We start from the raw sequence: 20,340 nt of genomic DNA, 5'->3' as shown, positions 1-20,340 counted from the left end.
ATCTTGTTCAGCTGCGTGACTCGCTAAGGTCCGTTTCCAAAATTTCTGCTACTTTTTCGACTAAAAAATAGGATTCTTCAAAGTGATAAATAGTCGTTTCTAAAGTTTCTCATCACTCCGTTTCCGTCCGATTCTTTAGGCGAAAATGAGAAGTGTTGCCGAACATGCCCTAAGAGTGCACCCATTATTGTCACAGACTGACTACCTTTCGAGCTTCCATCAAAGTCGAACTTAAACCATCCTAGTGGAGGAGGGCACCGTTTTGAGGTCGTTTTTAACTTAGCCTCTCTTTCTCAAATTCTATTCCAATTTCTTAGGATATCTCCCATGGTACGAGGTATATGAGGAATTGGTGAAGTGATCCCTCCCCCAAGAACAAGATCGATTTTGATATTCATTATTATATGTCCCAGTCTCTTCTTTTTCCCTTACAAATATTGAGTCTCAAAGCTCTTTCCAAAGGTGCCATTGCTCCAAGGTGGACTTAAGAAACACCCATGACACATTGCTCCAATGCAAGATTGTTTTCTGAATGGATTTATGAAACACCCAAGACATTCCCAAGCTTTTGGTCATCATCCACAAGATGCACCTATTAGCAAGAGAAATCTTTCTTCTTCTATTGTAGAGGAACATTTTTATGTGTTTAATGTTGGAATTTAGGGGATCCTGCAAATTAGCAAAATAGACAGGAATATGATGTTCTTCATGTATGTCCACTGTAAAAACACCGCTGTAAAATCAGGTCCAGTTTGATTAAGTTTTGGATCAGATTAGCTTAAGCATCTAGGCCAGTATCCTGGAAAAGACGTTAGATAAATAATTACGGAGTAGATAGACTGCGCCAATCCTCGTCTTTTAAGTCCTAAGCACACACATACAGATGGCATAGCAAATAAAAATGGCAGATCATGTGGACAGACTTGGTGGGCCACCACCATTGTAAATAACCTACAAGTACCATGAAGAATTGATTATCCTAACTGTTCAATCTTGGAGGGATGAATGGTTGTCAAGCCTTGGTGGGTCACCACCAGACTCTATAGATAAAGGCAGACTTCTAATTGTCTTTCATTTAAAAGCATTTATCACGAATTTTAGTCTGTTCTGTATTGACTTAGAATTGTCCGATGCTGAAGATTTTGCTGTATAGCTCATCCATAGTAGGGCCTGAAAATAAATCACTAGCTCAAGATCATATCTACATCTCACAACTTTAAGCATTCCCATGCACAAGTAAACAAACTAGATTTGGATTCACAATATAATATGAACAACAAATATAGAGTAACCTTATTTTGCCTCGCAAAACAGTTATACGATGTAGAAAGGAAACCTGTATACGACATCTTAAGGAATATTAACATTGATCATTTAACTTTGCAGATACTTAGATTCAGATAGAAACCTTCTCTCTCATCCCATGGTGGCGAGCACGTCGAGCAATAGAATAAGCTGAAAGTGCCGATCCAGTTGTGCCCAGCACATGCTTGGTGAGGCCCATGCTTTTCTTTAAAGCCAGCCACACAGTCCACAGGAAACCAACCCACCCTGCAGCAAGAATTTTCTCAAATAATTTGCACTTAACACAATAAAATATGAGATATTTACATGGAAAGCGACAAAAGAATCCTATTTGTTTATGAAATCTTTCAAGATGATTGCTTTCTGATACTTGTTTTCCAACCATTATCAGATGAGCATTTCTCAGATACTTTCAATTCCAGTGTTGTATTATGGATTCCTTTTAATCTAGATTCAATTATATTCAGATCTGTTGCTTACTGTCCCAGAGAAATAAATTGTTTTGTAGCTGAGAAGAACAAATATAGATATTTGATATTTCCCACAAAATAAAACTTAATAATGGAAGTAAATTGTTGCCTGCTAATATAAAATCATAGTGATTCATCATAAATTGGGCAACTGATGGTCTTGGAACATCATCCATGTCGAAGGATTGAAAATTACAGAAGTGGCATTCTGCGATTAAAATCCAGCATGTCATCATGGGAAGTGATATATCCACCCCTTTTCATTGCTTGGGACACCCAAAATCAGTGTGTGTGGCAATCTGTGCCGTTGAACACTTCCCCAATGACGTAAGTCTTATCCACTGCCAGTCATAGATACACTAGATTCAGGTCTCCCGAGTAATGGAAAGGGGCGGAAATATCACTTCCCATTATTATTAGGCCACTGATATCCGCACGACCATGTTTTGACTTTTGAGAAGGAGTGAACTCCACTTGTATTACACTTTTTAATTCGCTGCTGAGAGATTTCTGGGAATTGTAATAGCTTTAAGGGCACGGTTGGCTGCCATGACTCTTTTTTTTAACATGATAAATCAGGGGTCTCCAAGTGGAGATGAGGGTGAACTGGTTAAAAATCAGGAAACCAACAACAGGAAACTAGTGTCTCTGGTGGTGAGAAGCTGTAAAAAATCAGGAAACAGTCAATTGGATTTTGAGTAGAGTTTTTTGTTTCCAGATTTTTAGCTCCTCCTCACCACTTGGAGACACTAGTTTTTTCCTGTATTTTGTTTCCTGATTTTTAGCCACTTCACCTGCCTAACCCCTCTCTCTCACCACTTGGAGGAGCCAGTTTATCATGGAAAAAAAAAATTAATGGTAGCCAAATGTGCCCTAAACAATGTAAAACAAGGTGAGTTGCCCGATTATCAAAACATGGTCGTGGAGATATCAGTAGCCTATTATTATTATTATGGATTTTTTAGGGTAAGTTCCCTCAGTAAAATGATCAACGAAAGCTGAAATGTCACTTTGGTTCTACCTCTAACCTCTTACACTGGAGGTGCCAACAAAAGATGGAATGTCAAGGCATTCCACAGTGCTGAAGAGGATTATCTTAAGAGTTGCCATATTTGTTTGAAATGATGATATTCTGAGCATTATTAGGAAGCAAAATGAAAAGAATTTTGAGATGAAAGAGCACCTGTAGCTATCAGAACAGCAATAATTGTTGAGATAGTCGTAATGGAAATAACAAACACTGCCACTGATAATGCTGCCACGTATATTGCTGCTACGCAGGTGAAGAAAATAGCTAAAAAGCCTCCGGCAGCAGCTAAGGACATGAGAAGTGAGATGACAATAGCATTGGTTGTTGCTGCCAAAAAGAAAAGCATAAAAACCAGTAATCCCGTCAAGGCCAGAAGGGTGACTGTTCCAACCTGTAATATCATTGAAAAGAAAATTCAGAATGGATGGGGTGAAAAGTTCAGTATTAAAGAAGCTCAACATGACTTTCCAGTCTACCGCGATATTACAATATAATGATTACAAGTGAATAACACACACACACAAAACTTGTTTATAACGTGCATGCAAGAAGCACATGAAACCTAGAGTAAAATGTGTAATCCTCTAAAATTTACTATAACCAAATCAGAACAGCATGTGGAGATCTAAAATAATTCAAACACTTACCAGGACAGACCAACTGAGCCTTGCTCCTTCATTAAGCTACATGGCTAGTTATGATTGCAGAATCTAGTCATTTGAACACGACAACCAAAGGAGACCACTTAATGTAAACCAAGAGGGAGGTTCCGAATAGTTTAGACTTACTCAAGAAATGTTTACTAACTAAACAAACAAAGAAATAACTTAATAAGCATATGGTTATTGCTTCATTTAGATCACCTTTGTTAAGCTACATGGCTAGTTATGATTGCAGAATCTACTCATTTGAACACGAGAACCAAAGGAGACCACTTAATGTAAACCAAGAGAGAGGTTCCGAATAGTTTAGACTTACCCAAGAAATGTTTACTAACTAAACAAACAAAAGAAATAACTTAATAAGCATATGGTTACACTTTATGTAGATCACCTGAGTTTCGAACAATTTCACCTATATATAAATGTATATTTTTATATGGGACTGATATCTGAACGACCATGTTTTGATATTCATGCATATTATATATAAGACAAATCTACTTATTTTAGAATTCTCTAATTGGCTGCAAAGAGCTTTTTGGGAATTGTAACAGCTTCTGACAGAGTGTGTGTGTGTGTGAGTGTGTGTGTGTGTGGAGAGAGAGAGAGAGAGAGAGAGAGGTGCAAATTCCATCCACTTTTTTTTTCTCTGACCTTTTTGGTTTGGTCACACCAGCCGAGAGAAGGGAAGAACGGTGAAACATGAGAGAGAGAGAGATTATGAAACAACCAATTACTCCAAAAGCTTAAGCTAATGGAGATGGCGTTATTTAATCTTTTATACTTTTAACACTCCCCCTCATGGCCTCATGTGTGGCCATAGGGTTGGCCTACACGTGGCCTTTCTTTTGGGTTTGGCCATTGCATGTGGATTTTTGCTACCAAGGAGGTTTGAACTCAGAACCTTTGCTCTGATATCATGTGAAACAACCAATTACTCCAAAAGCTTAAGCTAATGGAGATGGCGTTATTTAATCTTTTATACTTTTAACAAAGTTCAAAGACAGGAGGATGCCAATCATGCCACGGAAGTAACACTTGTAGAGGAAGAGGTTGTAAAGTGTCTCTTTTGTAAATCTAGATCGGGATTGAACCATTTAACCTGATAGTCATAGAAGTTCAAATGCTGGAAGAATATGATGGATCCGGCCTCGTAGATTTTGTATCCAGTGAGGTTCTTTTCTGTTTTTTTTTTTAGAAGCTATAAGAAGCTTTACTAATAATATCTAGTGGGATACTCTGGAGATGGCGATTCCGATGACTCGGTGATAGATAATCTGGCAATGTTCATGTAAAAGATTCCAGACCAGTGGCAGGGTTGGATTTGCTCTCACTCAAGTCAGGGAATGCAGTGTCGTAAGTAACGGAGGATTTGAGTGCAAGGAGAGAGGCCTTGAAACAAGGGATGGAGAGAAGGCAGGGTTAGGGTTTGAAGTTGCAAGAAGTGGAAGAAGTGGAGGAAGAGCTTCGTTTGAATTGGCAATATGGAGCAAATTTTTGGTCTTATCCTTTTTGCTTCTGGTTTTCGAGAGATGGGTTTGGAGGAGAGGAAGGAAAGTTTTGGTGGCATTTGTGTGTGTGTGTGTGTGTGAGAGAGAGAGAGAGAGAGAGAGAGAGAGAGAGAGAGATCCTCTCTAGTTCTTACTCTTTCTTCCCCTTCCCTCAATAGGACCAAAACGAAAATGGTATCTTGGTCATTTAAGGAAAAATTAAAGGAAGATAAACAAAGAAAAGGGATTGGAAACTTGGAATGGCCAAAAGAGAGGCGTGGCAATATCATCCCCCTACTTAGGGCGATTATAAATTCGCACCCCCTGTAGGATAATTTGCGCCCCTTTAAAGGAGGATATGCGGCAGACATTAACGCTTTTTGACGTTAAAGGGGTGCGAATTATCCTACAGGGGGTGCGAATTTATCATCACCCTATTTATATTATGGCTGATTCAATCCATGCAACACAGAGTCACCCCATCCTTGGAGGTTTGCACATCTGGTGGATGAGTTATGAGTTTCAGGATCGAGTGGGGACCATCCTTGTATCTTTTGGACATATCTGAAGACCAGTCAACAGTGAGGTGGATGGTCTTGCCGAGTGGGGTTTGTTGGGCCCCGCTTGGAGGTTTTTTATTTTCTTCTCCCATGAGATCAAGCGCCTTTATTTTCTCCTGTTTGTTCTCCTCTTTGGTTCTGACCATCTCGGTCTTGGCTGTATTTCCGTCTCCTTATTAATTTTTTTTTAATGGTAATTTTTTCCATCTCCTTATTAATAAAACACCTTACCATTAATAAAACTATATCTTGGCAGTTGTAACACGAGTCACACAAAACAACTATTCTAGGACTACAAGTCATGTAAATCAATAGGACCTTCGGTTCTCCAAACCACTCACACATTACGTAAATGAGTGAAGAGAGAACAGGTAAGAGGAAGAAGTATGGGCATATCCACATGCCCAAGCTAGTAATATGTGTAGGCTCCAGCATCTCACATAGTGATAAATCACTCCTCCAAATTGACTACTGCAAATAGTTTCCAGTGGAAGAAGTATGGGCATATCCACATACCCTAGCTAGTAATATGTGTAGACTCCAGCATCTCATGTAGAGATAAATCACTCCTCCAAATTGACTACTGCAAATAGTTTCCAGTGGATGTAGCTTTCTAGCAAAGCCACCGACTCCACTATTCTTAAAGGGTTGTGAAATAATAGAGCAAGGTGCTTCATTGCATCATTTGCACATACAGTGATCCTATCTTACTACCACCATCGCTACCAAACAGAGCTACATTAAAAAAAAATTAAGTTTCTGAAGCCTAGGACCTTCTTTCTTTGGATAAAAATCTTGTCAAGTAACAATGCTCTTCGTTTTGTTTTTCTAACTTATGTGAGGAAAAATCAACTGCAATGCACTATACTGCATCATTAATAAAGACGCATCACAAAACAGAAATTAGATTATTAGAAAGGGCAGAATTTAAGCACGTAATTCTTTGAAATAAAGATTAGTACCTTCCAAGCCTCCAGCCTTTCACATCTCTAGAATATCGTCCAATCTTACATAATTTATCATTCAAAGGAAAGCAGGACCTTAAGTGATATAAAGGAATCAAGCTTTGTACATTCACAAGAAGCTCACCTAATAATGATCATGGCTAATTCCACAAACCATGCTTTTGAATGAAGCAACTTACCTTTTAAGCAACTAGATAGGTTCATATTGTTTGGCATGGTTCTCCATCAATCAGGTAGCAACAAGCAACAAAAGAGTGTACGTGGAACTTCCCACTCAAAGCACCTAAACCCTGTAGGCTAATATATATATAATATACTTATATAGCACATCAATAAGGAAGCTATCCAACCCAAACCTAGGCCTCCTCAAGTGCTTGATAAAATCCATTGTGAATGTGAAGAAGAAAAAAGTGCATGATTTCCTTCAGGAGCTCGGCAAACAAAATTCCTATCAGATACAATAACGAGAAAACCTTTTCTGGACATGAGTCCATTTCTCATAATGGGAACTCTTTAAAAGCATCCAAGTTTCCAACATTGCAATTTTGCAGATATTGTCGCCTTTGCACTCTTTAAACAAGTCACGCAACTTATTCCAGCTTTTAGGCACATCCTCAAGCTCTTTCTTGGACTGAAAACATGCACATAGAGAAGGGAATCTACACAACTAAAAAAATCAACCAATACTAGTACTGCCCGATTCCATGAAAACCCCAAGAGACAGACCTATTACCTTAAGACAAATAAGCCAAAACTCATTGGGTCTTCCCAATCTTTCTAAGATCCCATTGAAAACAATCCTTCGATGCCAAAATTGGTTGAAAGTGGTCTAGTAGCCTAAAGCAACAACAGAGAAACATGAAAGTTCGTGAATGGGTATAAAGTGCCTTCTGAACTGGGAACACCATCTTTCACAGAAGATTTTTGATTGGAAGTACCAAGGTTTATCCAAATCCTTTTCTATAGAACCCAAGAAAGCTGCCCTTTTGTTTAATTACTCTTCACCGAGGTAGATAGCTTAATAGACAGATTTAACAATTGACTCGGACAATTTTTCCATTCAGAGTTTAAACTCAGCAAATGGAACCCAAACTGGCAAAACATGTCGCTCAGCCAGACTAACAAATAGATCATCGAGGTTTTGTATACACACAGATATGCAATGAAAGATCAAATTAGAAGAAAACCAACTCTCCCTACATCCAACTTTCATGAATGCCATCTCTTAGTATCATCATCATTTTCAACCAAGTGGTTCGCTCATTTTATAAAATTAATTAACATCATAGATTTCTTATATCAAAATTAAGGTGTTTACTTTAGTTTCTTTCATGTTCAGCATGGCATGTTCTACTTCTAGCAACAACCCAATTCCATTCAAGAAGATGATAATGAGAACAATGAAAATACTACCATAACTCACCATCCCCACTTTACATATTGCAATCCGATGGGCCACCATGTGGATTTCCCACAGTCCAGAAATCCATGCCAATCGTACATCCTAACTGTCCAATCTGAGCACCTTTATCTATTGATGTGGGCAATTTCGCATTTTTTTCGCATTTTTTCCTCCACCGCCCATCCCACAGCGCAGAAATCCATGCCACTCGTACATCCTAACTGTCCAATCTAAGCAATTGTTAACTGCTGATGTGGACAAATTCACATATTTTTTCCTCCTCCGCCCATCTACAAATGGCCAATCAGAAGGCCTAGAACAACTAATTGCTGCAATTTTTGGACAATAGCGCATCTATGCAGTGGGCCACCAAAGCAATGGCTCTAATTATCATATATGTTATTGTCCTAAGTGGGGGCCTGCCTAGGTATGGGGCTAGGTAGGACCCAGTTTGGCAAGGGGTGGATTTTAAAGGGCTTAGCCTAATGTGTTCCATCAGTCATAACTTTTGATGTATTAGTTAGGTACCTAACATTTAATATCAGATCAGCCACCACGTCACCTGTTCCAGTTACGGAAAGGGTGACATGTGCAAAAAACTACATAAAATGGTCACTTGGAAAAAGCAATAGTGAAAGCCGTCATAGTGAAGTTACCAAAGAGTGGGTTGTCGCATATGAGGCAACATATGAAAATAGCTACTCGGTAAAAAAGCCAGCGTGAAAGCTGTCAGAGTAAAGTTAATACAGAGTGGGCCACCGCAGAAGGGGCGACATGTGGAAAAGGCTACCTAGAAAAAAGGCCAGAGCGAAAGCGGCCATAGAGAGGGCCACCGAAGATGGCGGACGGGGAAGCATGGTGGAACGGTGGAACTAGTCCATACGTAGGCAGGCCCCCACTGAGGATCAGGGCTCTTCCAACAACAACCACTAACCCTCGCCTTCGAAGCCACTCTTCGGCCACTGACCCTTGCATATAGGGCTCTAGTTGGCCATGGCCACTTACCCTCGCCTTCGGGTCTCCAGGTGGCTTTGGCCGCCGACTCTCGCCATCAGGGATCTAAGTGGCTTTAGCCATTGACTCTCACCTTTGTAGGCAGCCCCCCACTTTGGACTGTAACATTCCACCACGCTTCCGCATCCACTGTCTTCAGCGGCCCACTCTGTGGCGGCTTTCACTCTGACTTTTTTCCAGGTAGCCCTGTCCAGAGGTCGCTCCTTTCACGGCAGCCCACTCTGCATTAACTTTACTCCGATAGCTTTCACTCTGGCTCTTTTACCAAATAGCCCTTTTCACATGTCGCCCCTTCCACGATGGCCCACTCTATGATAACTTAACTATGACGGCTTTCACTTTGGCCTTTTCTACCAGGTAGCCATTTTCAGGTAGTCCTCTCCAGAAGTCACCCTTTCATGACTTGAACACGTGACGTGGTGGCTGATCTAATACCAAATGTTAGGTGCCTAACTAATACGCCAAAAGCCCTAGTATTGATGGATAATCCCTTTAAACATGTCCCATGCCAAGCTAGGTCCCAACTAGTCCCATACCTAGGCAGGCCCCAATTTAGGACGGTAACAATACACGTGCCAAGTGCAAAGAGTTCTACTACTTACATACCTGGCCGTTTTGCAGTGAAGGGACATGTGATTCACTGTCTCTCCAGCTTCCATGCATAACGTGTAGTGGTCAATGACCGTCATGTGAAAATTGTGCAGGTGATCTACTGTGAGGATTTTGTTTAAAATGGCTGTTCAAGCAAAGGCACATCATACCCTGGGCAGAGCCGATATGTTCCAAAGCCACCAATGAAGCGGCAGGGTTAGAAGTAATCAGGTTGTAGAATGATTTGATGTTGAATAACCCATGGGCGCATCTGGTCCAAACCGCTTTGTCTTCACCAGACTTCTTAATGTAACAAGTCTATAGCAATTCAAGTAAACACGCTACCCTTTCCAAATCCCTATCGAAGAAGTTCCTTTTGAAGTTGATTTTCCAAGAGATACCATCCTCCCCTCTCAAAACAGTCCCTTACCCATGCCACCTTATCCGCCAGTGGAAAGCTTATTTCGAGGGAGCCTATCTACACCACACATGATACCAAAACTTCATCTTCTCCCTCAAGTAAACATTTGAATCTAATCCTTTCATTCAATTTGAACTTTTGACTTAGAATATCCTCCCACACTGTGACACCCACATGCCTTAACCTGTCATCCGAGAACCACTTTCCTAGTAGACCTCTATAGTTGTCTCCAATGACCTTCACCCACAAATGCTGATTCTCTTCTCCAAATCTCCAGAATCACTTCTCTAGCAGTGCTTTATCGATATCTTATACTCTTCTTATGCCTAGACCCCTAACGTAATTGGCTTACAAACCTCCTTCCAACAAGCTACATGCATCTATGCAATCAGAAGGGCAAAATGAAAATTGATAAACAAAATTCTTGCTTTGAATAAATAACAAAAATCCCAAATAAAAATAAAGGAAAGAAAGGGAGATTTTGGTCAAACTGACCGAAATGACGAGAACAGCGCGCAAGGGACTGCCTCTTCGACTCCAGATCAGAAGCTTCCGAGTGGAGTTTCTAGAAGCTTCTCGAAGAGAAGGAGAGTTCTGTTGGAAAGAGAACATTATCCGTTGCAGCAGATAAGGAGAAGGAGATGTGCTCGGATCGGGAAAGAAAATCGAGGAGAAGAGGCGATGAAATACGCCATACAAGGTCTCTTCGTTATCATTATCGATCTCAACCAAACGGGTTTTCTCTCTATTTTCCTCTGGTATTACGCCGTTGGTTTTTCCTCCCTCATCGAATTCCGCCATTTTTCTTCTCTTTCTCTACTCTGAAACCTACCACACAAAAATGACCGACTGATTTTGGTTCATAAACGGGAAGTGATATATTCTACACGTCCCCTTTTTTACCTAGGACAGCTGCCTGAGCGTATTTAATTATAACTAAGCTTTTAGACTGGAGATGGCTGTCCCAAGTAAAGAAGGGGGCGAATATATCATTTCCCTTGATAAACCCCTCTCTCTGATGCCGACGCACCCTCGTCTCTTTTGCTTACACGTAAGCTTCGATATCTTGATGGGACCCACGGATAAGTCGATAAGATACCGAATTGGATTTCCCCTTTTGGGGGTGTGGGAATGATATTGCCACCCCCTTGGGTGTATTTTTCCTGAAAATGGTGTCCTTTAGAATGTTTGCTTCAATTTCAGAGATTTTATATGAATGTTTGGATCAACCAACGTAAATAGGAATGCCCCAAAAATCATTTCCAAATTATTATCTTAACCCTATGATCTATAGAGGAACTGCACATTATGGAAACTTCCATAGATGGGAGGATCATCCTATGGAAATGATTTTTCGTTCGCCCAAAAATGCACAGCTTGAATCATCCTGTGGTGTTGGCCGTACCATACTTTTTGGACGATGCTTGTTTATAAGCCGCACATTGTGTAAAATCTTGAGATTTCATTATAAAAATAAAAATAAAAGGTAATATACAGGATTGAGCCTTAGCTTTTGGTCTTCGATGGTTCAATCCCAAATTACCTACTAAGAAAAGAAGATCAATTATAATGTGCCCTGTGCTTTGTATTTCCGAAGAAAAATAAGGGTGAGCACATGTAAGAAAATACGATGAGTTATGAAGTGCCTTGTGCTTTGTATTTCCGAAGCAAAATAAGGGTGAGCACATGTACAAGTACATACCACTTGTTTGATTATCTAAACCGTCAATTTGTTTGTTCACACAGCATGGATAGCAATGCATATTCGGGAAGATGGATAAGTTCACATAAATCAAAACAAACCAAAATAATAAAAAATTACAAGTTAATGCGGCTAATGATGAAATGCAACATTTGTACTTCAAGCGCCGCCCCTACGACTATTATCATTGAATTAAATTAAGTCTCATTAGTTTTTACAAATTCCTTTAGAGCCCGTTTGGATACCTCCCATTTTTGTATTTGGATTTGGAATTGAGTTTTGAATAGAAATTGAATAGATCGGGCAGCTCATGTAGAGGGAGACTGAGAGGGAAGGGGGTACTTCCTAGTGGAAGGGAGAGGTTGACGAGCAAAGAGGGTGAAGGAAACTACCAGATCTGTGGATTTCCAATTTCTTATTTCCACGGCAAATTTAGAAATCTGATTTTTTTCACTGTCAGCTGCTGAATTAGAAATCCAAGCATTTGACCCGATCCAAATTACAATGCAAAAAGGGCTGCAAATGTGAGAAATCCAAATCAAAATCTTCTCGGCATCCAAATGGGCCCTTAAGAGATTTTATATGATGTGTGGCTGGATAAACCCGTATTTTCAAAATGTGGAGTCCCTGTATAGATCGGGGGGTTAGGATCATTCTATGAAAATGATTTTTGGGGCACATCCTATTTACGTTGTGGCCCAACAAATGGACGGTTTGGATCAACTTATGATATGGGCCATACTGTATTTTTTGAAAAATATAGATTTATACGCCCACACCATATAAAATCTCTCCCTTTAAAATAAAAGTTATATAATGAAATCGGGAGTTGATATTTACTTGATATTGACTCTCTTTTCCCCTCTCATTTCCCTCGTCCTCCACATCATTCCATCGGTGTTTGCTGGGTGAACGAGGAACAACAACCCCTCGAAGTAATCTATGTACTGAACAGCCCCAAAAAAAGAATTCTGTGGAGTCAAAAAAGTATTACAAGAAGCATAATTGTAGGCCCATAGCAAGCTTAGGTCTCTTCAACCCAAGTGAGCCCGTGCAGGGCATGGGTTCACAGAAACATATGTTGGCCCTAGACGTGCTTCTTGTGCTGTCCCACTAAAATTCCATTATCTAACTATTGATTGGCTCCCTCTTGTGCCCAAATGGCTAATTGTGCCCAAACGGCTAATAGAGCCTAGGGACCTGGTTTATCCGGCCATTAGAATCGAGGCAGTAACACTCGTCACTTATGACATGTATCAATTTATAAATAAATTCAGGTAAGTAAATGCTTTGTTCAAGTAGATGACGGTCTCAATCGGAATAAATTCTAATAATCCATTCTTGGGTCTCATGGGGGAGGTATATGCGCCCCCCCCCCCCCCCCCCCCCCGCGTTTTTCTTCGCCTTTAAAACTTAACGAATAAAATGGCCAGATTTTATCCATCAGGGGGAAATATCATTCCCCAAGGAAATGATAGGTTTACTCTTTTTTCTTACTTGGGACACCCACTTGCAGTGTAAAAGGGAACTCATGATAAATTAATAGATCATTTACAATCTAGGGAACTCCAATTCAATAGAGTCATGAATGATGTATTGAAAAAAAGACCAATCTGGGAAGTGGGAACTCCATCTGGTCGGGCTCTGCCTAACCCTTCATTACCTACAAAAAAAAAGTCCGTAACTCATGAATACAATATAGGGGCTGGCCCAGGGAAGAAAAGGTGTTGAATATATTACTTTTCTATCAAATCAACTTTTTACGGTACTTTATGCTGTGATTAAAGACCAAGGTTGTTAATCGGTATTTTGGAGACCAAAAAACCGTGGATTGACTGTGCTAAAATAATAAAATCCATCAAAACTACAACAAAAGTCGTTGTAGTATAGTGGTGAGTATTCCCGCCTGTCACGCGGGTGACCCGGGTTCGATCCCCGGCAACGGCGTCAAAACCTTTTTATTTTACTATTTAAATCCTTCGCACGGAAACAGCTGTTGAATTAAGAAAGCTTTTTATAAGTAACAACCCAAAAATCCAAACGATTCATATGCAAAGAGGCATCTTTTGACTTTTGGGTTTGCTTTAGATCTCCAAAGTAAAAAATAATAAAAGAAAAAAGAGGGGGGAGGGGGGGGTGGATGATTTCAACACAACCATGAACCATGAGACTTAAATGCTAAAAGACAAGATACATGAGGGCAATCATCAAAACATAATTGTGCTGAAATCATTTCCCTAAAAAAATTTGGGGATTTGGAAGACCATTTCACGGAAATTTGGGGATTTGGCTACGGCGATTTTTTTTATTGGTGTCTCCGAGTGGAGATGAGGGTGAAGTGGCTACTTTTTCTCTCTCTCCTTCTCTTTTCTCTCTCTTCTTCTCTTTCTCTCTCTTCACTCTATATTGGTATTGACACTACTTTTTCCACTACTCTCCGAGAAAGCTGCTGCGCAACAAACACTACTTACTGCTATTCCATTATTCTTTTAGACAAATCAAATGCTTGTCTCTTCTTGTTCTACTACTCTCCAATCCACTCCGAGGAATGCTAATTTTAAACATCTTACCCAAACCTACCTAATAAACGGTAGGTTTAGGTAAAAGGATGTGTCTTGTGTAGTGAGGGTTGGACTTCATGGCTCATGCTGAAATGGGCTTTTACTGGGCATTTTCCAATGTGATATAGAGAAGAGAAAGACCGGTGTACAAATGGGATTCTTCCAAATTTATAATGGGCCTTTTCCAATGTGCTGTAGAGAGGAGACAAAGCCCGTCTACGAAATGGACTACTTCCAATTTTTAATGGGCTTCTCCGAATGTGATGGAGAAAGGCCCAAAAATACTTTTTTTGGGCATGAGAATCATCCAAATGGGGTAGTTTTTAGGATTTGTTTTGGCTGCATTTCCTTCACAGTGTAATATATATGGAGTAAAGAAAATTTTACGCCCCCATTTTTAAGTGTAAAATGAGGAGTAAAATTTGTTTAACACCCTGTCTATGTAAGAGACTGAGCCTTTGGGGAAAATAGTCTTGTATAGTCTTGCCACATTATAAACAACCCAATCACGGCATGCACATACCACGTGGACAATGGGGTCATCAAGATTAATTAGTGGGCATGATTATATTTCTAAGTTTTTGGAAGGCTTGGTTATATGCTTAATATATGGAATGTATTTTTATTGTAATATTTGTCGCTCACACAAAATATAATATTTTACATAAAAGAATTTGCATTGACAAATTATCATGCATGCTCTTGGTGAGAAAGTGTGCAATTTTTTTGCATAATCCATGGCCACAGGACTATTGGAATGGGTTTGTAGAAATTTGTTCGGTTCAAATACGATCAGATAAAAAAGAAGACAACATCACACAAGCATACAAAGATAATATGAGGATTTAAGTGGTTAGGTGTAAAATCTTCTGTTCACAAGGGAGATCACAATCTTTGAGAACAATAATCAAAGATTACAGCGGGATTAATCCAATCCCACAAATAGTAACCTTACCCTCTCATCCTGAAGAATGCCCAAATTCTCCTTCTCGTATGCCCCAAGAGAAAATCAAAATTGTCCCTGTCCCTTGTGTAGAAAACCCTTCTCTCTCATTCCTTTCATAAGGTATATTAGATACCTTATATCAGTGTTTTAAAACTCCCCCGCGTCCTTGTTGACTCCCCCGAGTCGACTCCCTTTTACCTTGGCCGCGTCCGCGTTGCACCGCATCCGCGTTCTGCATTTTGCCCTACTAAGTCAATAGAAACTCCTTTGACTCTCCCGAGTTATGACCGCATCAACCGGGGGGGGGGGGGAGGGGATGGATATTGGGTTTCGGGGTCAATTTGGATTGCAATAAAACCTCGATAAAATTAGGAAGATGTGATCGGGTTCGATTTGGGTCGGGTTGTCCAAAGCCCTAATCCTAACTCGACCTGGAATTAAATTGGGTAACCCAACCCAAGGGAAGGCCAACCCGACCGAGCCAAAATCGGGTTAAACCCATTGGGTTCGGTTTGGGCCCGAACCAAGTTGCAACCCTATGCAAGACATATAACAATAGTCATTAACAAAGAAGTGCTGTCGTCCAAAAAAAAAGAAAAAGGAGCATAGTTAGAAGTGCATGAAACATGCACAATGATCTAGCTCCATATTTGACAAAGGTGCGCTCATATTCTTCACTAGCCAGAACAACTAAATTCAGATACTAAAGATGTCTTTTGGGAGAAGATGAGGAAGACATTATCTTCTTTAGTAGGTGGAGTATCGAACGTGCAATATGAATCGCTGGGTCTGCGCTAGCTGCCTCTCTGAATGTGGCGTGCACTCGTAAAGCCACGTCGATCCCCACCCCGAGCCTCGCCTGCTCGTCCTTTATCGCTTCTTCGCACAAACCACACACCCAAATACCCCCAAACCTCTCCTTCACCCACCCTATATAGCCCACCGTGCACTCCTCCCACATGCCACAGCACCCACATTCGGCCCTCTTCACCACCTCATTGCTACCCATTCTATCTTTTTTTTTTTTTTTTTTGTCACTACTAGATCTTCTAATACAAATGCTTCAACCAACTGATCTTTTCAGACTATCTTGTAGCAAACTTGTTAGGAAGGAGTTCTCCCAACTTTCTTTCTCTTGTTTATATAGATACATAAACATGTGGGGCTTCTTTTTAATTTCTAGATATTTACAGGAAAAGGAAAAGTTAGTGAGAGGCTTCTTTATGGGCTTTGGAATTCGCCTTGTGCATTGATTTCTTTTGTTTGTGTGGAAAGATAAAACAATGCAGGCCGAAACTTGGATAACTACAGTGGTTGAAAAAGTCCTCCCTATTGGGGTTGATCTCGATTGGTTGAGCCTATTGCCCCTGATTTTTAGCAGTTTAAGAAGGCAGAGATATACCAGTTTATTCACTTGTAAGTTGTAACTTTGTAACTAGGGGTGCAACTTGGGTCGGGTTTTAAACCCGACCCGAAATAACATGGGTACGGCCGGGTTTAAAGAAAAAAAACCTGAAACCAGACCTGACTCATATGGGTATATTGTGACTTTCTTAAATATCTTTTGGATAACATAGAAAACTATTTTCCAATATATTGATACAATTGTTTTCTTTGAGGTAATCATGTCTGTTATGTGAAAATATAGTGTTATATTTATACACTTGAGGGCATATATTTAGTGATTTTTTGTGTGAAGATTTGTTTTTTTTTCTATAATCTTTAAAATTAGTCACTATCCCACTCTAGAAAATGAAAACCCTACCCAACCCGACCCAACGCGAGAAACTATTTGGGTAGGGCCGGGTTTCTGAATCTCGGGTTTTCCGATAAAAAATTAGACCCGACCCAAGTTCTCGGGTTGGGTAGGGTAGGGTTTTGGAAAACCCAACCCGCTCGACCCGAGTTGCACCCCTAAGTTGTAAGCATGATTTACACTTAAAGAGAGATGTGACCTCTGCCCATTGAGGCAGTGATATTTTGTTTAGAAAAGTAGGGGCATATTTGTAAATAGTTGAAGGAAGTTTCTAGTAGTTTCTTGGGTGGCCCTTATTTTTATTGGGGAGTGTCTATGTAATATTGTACAAGCACTTTTGCAGCCTCGTTTTTTCTCAACAGAGGGGTGCCACCTCATGGGCCTTAAATGAATGAGACAAATTTAGCTATGACGTGGATCTTTCTTTCTTGAAAAAGAGGGGCCCAAAATGGTTTTATCAGAAATTGTCTACAATTCCGTCTTTATAGATTTATCCGTGAATGGGATGATGATTGGAGGTTTGTCTTTTGGTGCCAATCCATTGTTTGGAGAAATGATCCATGTGCTAGAGAAGGCTAGGATTTGATGGATAGACATGCATCGAAGTCTGAGATAGCAATGACCAAAATTATTGCATGCATTATTCTTGTTTAAAAATTGGAAAAAGTTGTCTCCATTCACTGTACATAGAAGGGACAGTTTTTTTTTCCATTATAGGAATTCTTTTTAATCGATATTTATGATGAAAAAAAAAATTTTGCTTCAACCGAAATTCGCAAAATTTGGTAAATTTCGGCAATTTCGGTTTTGAAACTTTTTGGTTTCGGTCCTCGCCGAAATCCAAAATTGGCCGAAATTAAAAACCTTGATCATTACTAGGTTGAACTTGGATTTGTGTTAATTAACACATAATACATAGGAGGTTAGATGATCCATGAACCAGATACCAAACTTGAGTGAACTTGATACCACAATCAAAGACATATAAAAGATGTCTCATGAACAAATACAAGCCAATTGCTCTGTCCATATCAAAGATCAGGGAAATCCCATCAAGAGGGTGGAAAGAGCAAGGATTAAAAGTCTTAAAAGACCCATCAAAGACTACATGAAAAAGGGAAATCAATGCAGAAGGGAATATGATCTGATTTTGTTGGAGATCTTGAAATAGTATAGTGTAATAATGGGTAGACATGTGGTACTTATGATTGGTTCACGTGGCATGTTTAAAAAGAATAGAGTGGTGATAAGGAGAGGGGCTCGAGGCCGTTGATTTGGAGCTCCATCAATGGATTTTAGTCCACCGAACCACTTTTTTTTTTCCATCACGATATTCTTTCACGAGAGAAGACGAGATGATAATTGTACTATATTCGTTTGCTTGCTCTTGTCTTACTAGTAGACCTCACAGCATGTTAGTTGCCCGACGCTTATTTGTCCCTACTAGCAGAAACTTTGTATAGAAAAGAAATAAAATTATTTGGACCTTTTTGGTTGCACAAATGCTCACATTTATTGGAATTTCAAGTGCCAATAAATGCATATTTTCTTGCTTAGTTGCCAACATTGCATTGAAACTCCACTTGACTCCCCAATGTGCTTCTTACATCATTATTGTTTTCTCCATGTGGCGGCCATGCGGCACTATTTCCCCCTTACTCAGCTTCCAACCAAATTCTACCAAAAATTTTGACAGAAGAACAGTGGAAAATGTCTTGTCTTTTCCCCTACTCTCCGAGAAAGATGCCTTGCAACAAACACTTCTTATTGCTATTCCATTATTCTTTTAGACAAATCAAATGCTTGTCTCTTCTTATTCTACTACTCTCTGATCCACTCCAAGAGGAATGCTAATTTTAAACATCTTACATAAACCTACCTAATAAATGGTGATTGAGTTAATTACTCCCTAGAGTTAGGATAAGCCGGATCGGTAGCCGGGAAAGGCAAGCGGCATCCATGGAATGCTGATAACAAATTTGGGCTGGGAATGCCGATAAGGAATTTGGGCCGTCATTGGGACGGGAAATTAAGCACGGGAGGTGCTTTGGGTTCGGCCAAAATGACGAATCTTCTTCCTCGATGAACACCCAGTCTACGTAAGAGACAGCCTTTGGGGAAAATAGTCTTGGATAGTCTTGCCACAATATAAACAACCCAATCACGGCGTGCACATATATACCACGTGGACAATGGGGCCATGAAGTTTAATTAGTAGGCATGATTATTGTAGGGAATCTAACCGGGTAGAACTCGCCCCTAAAAGCTAGCAGTTAGAGGGAGGGTGCCCATTCCCTTATAACCCAGCCCCATCCCCATCACTTTACCGAGTGAGACTATTTGCTTTTGCGTGGAACTCCAACAATCTTCCCCTCCACGCGGAAGCAACGTGAACCATCTCGCCCCTCCACGCGGCGGCTACGTGGGAACCACGAGATCTTCTCCGAGGAAATTCCAAACCGGGTAGAACTCACCCCTAAAAGCCAGCTATTAGAGCGAGGGTGCCCATTCCCTTATAACCCAGCCCCATCCCCATCACTGTACCGATGTGTGACTATTTGCTTTTGCGTGGAACTCCAACAATTATATTACTAAGGTTAATAAAGAATGGCCCAATTTCAATCTAAGATTTTGTAAGGCCTGGTTATATGGTTAATGGAATGTATTTTTATTGTAATATTTGTCGCTCACACAAAATATAATATTTTACATAAAAGAATTTGCATTGACAAATTATCATGTGTGCTCTTGGTGACAAAGTGTGCAATTTTTTTGCATAATCCATGGCCACAGGACTATTGAAATGGGTTTGTAGAAATTTGTTTGTTCAAATACGATCAGATAACTAAAAGAAAAAAGAAGACATCATCACACAAGCATACAAAGATAATATGAGGATTTAAGTGGTTAGGTGTAAAATCTTCTGTTCACAAGGGAGATCACAATATTTGAGAGAAATAATCAAAGATTACAGCGGGATTAATCCAATCATGAAGATCAACGGTTGAGACAGTCAGAACCTTAATTGGATCGTTCAAGACCCTCGGATCGGAAGATGTAAGACGGCCATATTTGGAATAAATTCAATATCATAAATTGATTTATTTTATTTTATTTTGAAGAGTTTATCTATGTTTTCCAATTTCTATTTGGCAAAAATTCACAGTATTCATGCTATTGTTTCGTCCAGCTTGTTTTCCCTTTTGTTATTACTTATTATTATTATTTTATTTTGAATCTTGAAATGCATTTTGCTCACCATCTTCCAACCAAGTTTTGTGGAGATAAAAACAAGAGAAAATGTACTACTAAAACACCCTAGGTAAAAACGTATCTACAAGAATACCTTAAACTTTTCTCAATTACCAATATCACCTACTTGTATATATCTTTAATAACTTTTAATTTTTATTTACCCTTAATTTTAGATAAAGTTATTTGATTAGATGATTAAAAATAACAATG

At 39.8% G+C, this 20,340-nt stretch overlaps 1 protein-coding gene and 1 non-coding gene across 2 annotated transcripts; one reads left to right on the top strand and one right to left on the bottom strand.

The window, feature by feature from the left end:
* Window positions 1–1,164: 1,164 nt before the first annotated feature.
* Window positions 1,165–10,774, bottom strand: LOC143877830 (uncharacterized). Its single transcript, XM_077380087.1, has 3 exons — window positions 10,406–10,774; window positions 2,959–3,196; window positions 1,165–1,551 (listed from the first exon to the last, which is right to left on the bottom strand). Exons 1-3 carry the CDS (start codon window positions 10,709–10,711, stop codon window positions 1,397–1,399), a joined length of 699 nt encoding a protein of 232 aa, XP_077236202.1. The 5' UTR covers window positions 10,712–10,774; the 3' UTR covers window positions 1,165–1,396.
* Window positions 10,775–13,487: 2,713 nt separating this feature from the next.
* On the top strand, window positions 13,488–13,559 carry TRNAD-GUC (transfer RNA aspartic acid (anticodon GUC)). The gene has a single exon. It is a non-coding gene; the product is annotated as a tRNA-Asp (tRNA).
* Window positions 13,560–20,340: the final 6,781 nt, after the last annotated feature.

Source organism: Tasmannia lanceolata, unplaced genomic scaffold (genome assembly GCF_043159265.1).
Source record: "Tasmannia lanceolata isolate RefF3 unplaced genomic scaffold, GAP_Taslan_0.1 ptg000005l, whole genome shotgun sequence".
NCBI lineage: Eukaryota > Viridiplantae > Streptophyta > Magnoliopsida > Canellales > Winteraceae > Tasmannia > Tasmannia lanceolata.
Note: the sequence above shows the minus strand (reverse complement) of the source record. Positions and strands in the feature narration are given on the sequence as shown.

Bases quoted from the DNA above. Each gene is read 5' to 3' on its own strand.
- LOC143877830 (XM_077380087.1), bottom strand. From the start codon at position 10,711: ATGGCGGAATTCGATGAGGGAGGAAAAACCAACGGCGTAATACCAGAG. The intron at 3,197-10,405 runs GTCAGTTTGACC...ATGATATTACAG, and splicing joins GCGCTGTTCTCGTCATTTCG to GTTGGAACAGTCACCCTTCT. The intron at 1,552-2,958 runs GTGCTCTTTCAT...TTCTTGCTGCAG, and splicing joins TGCTGTTCTGATAGCTACAG to GGTGGGTTGGTTTCCTGTGG.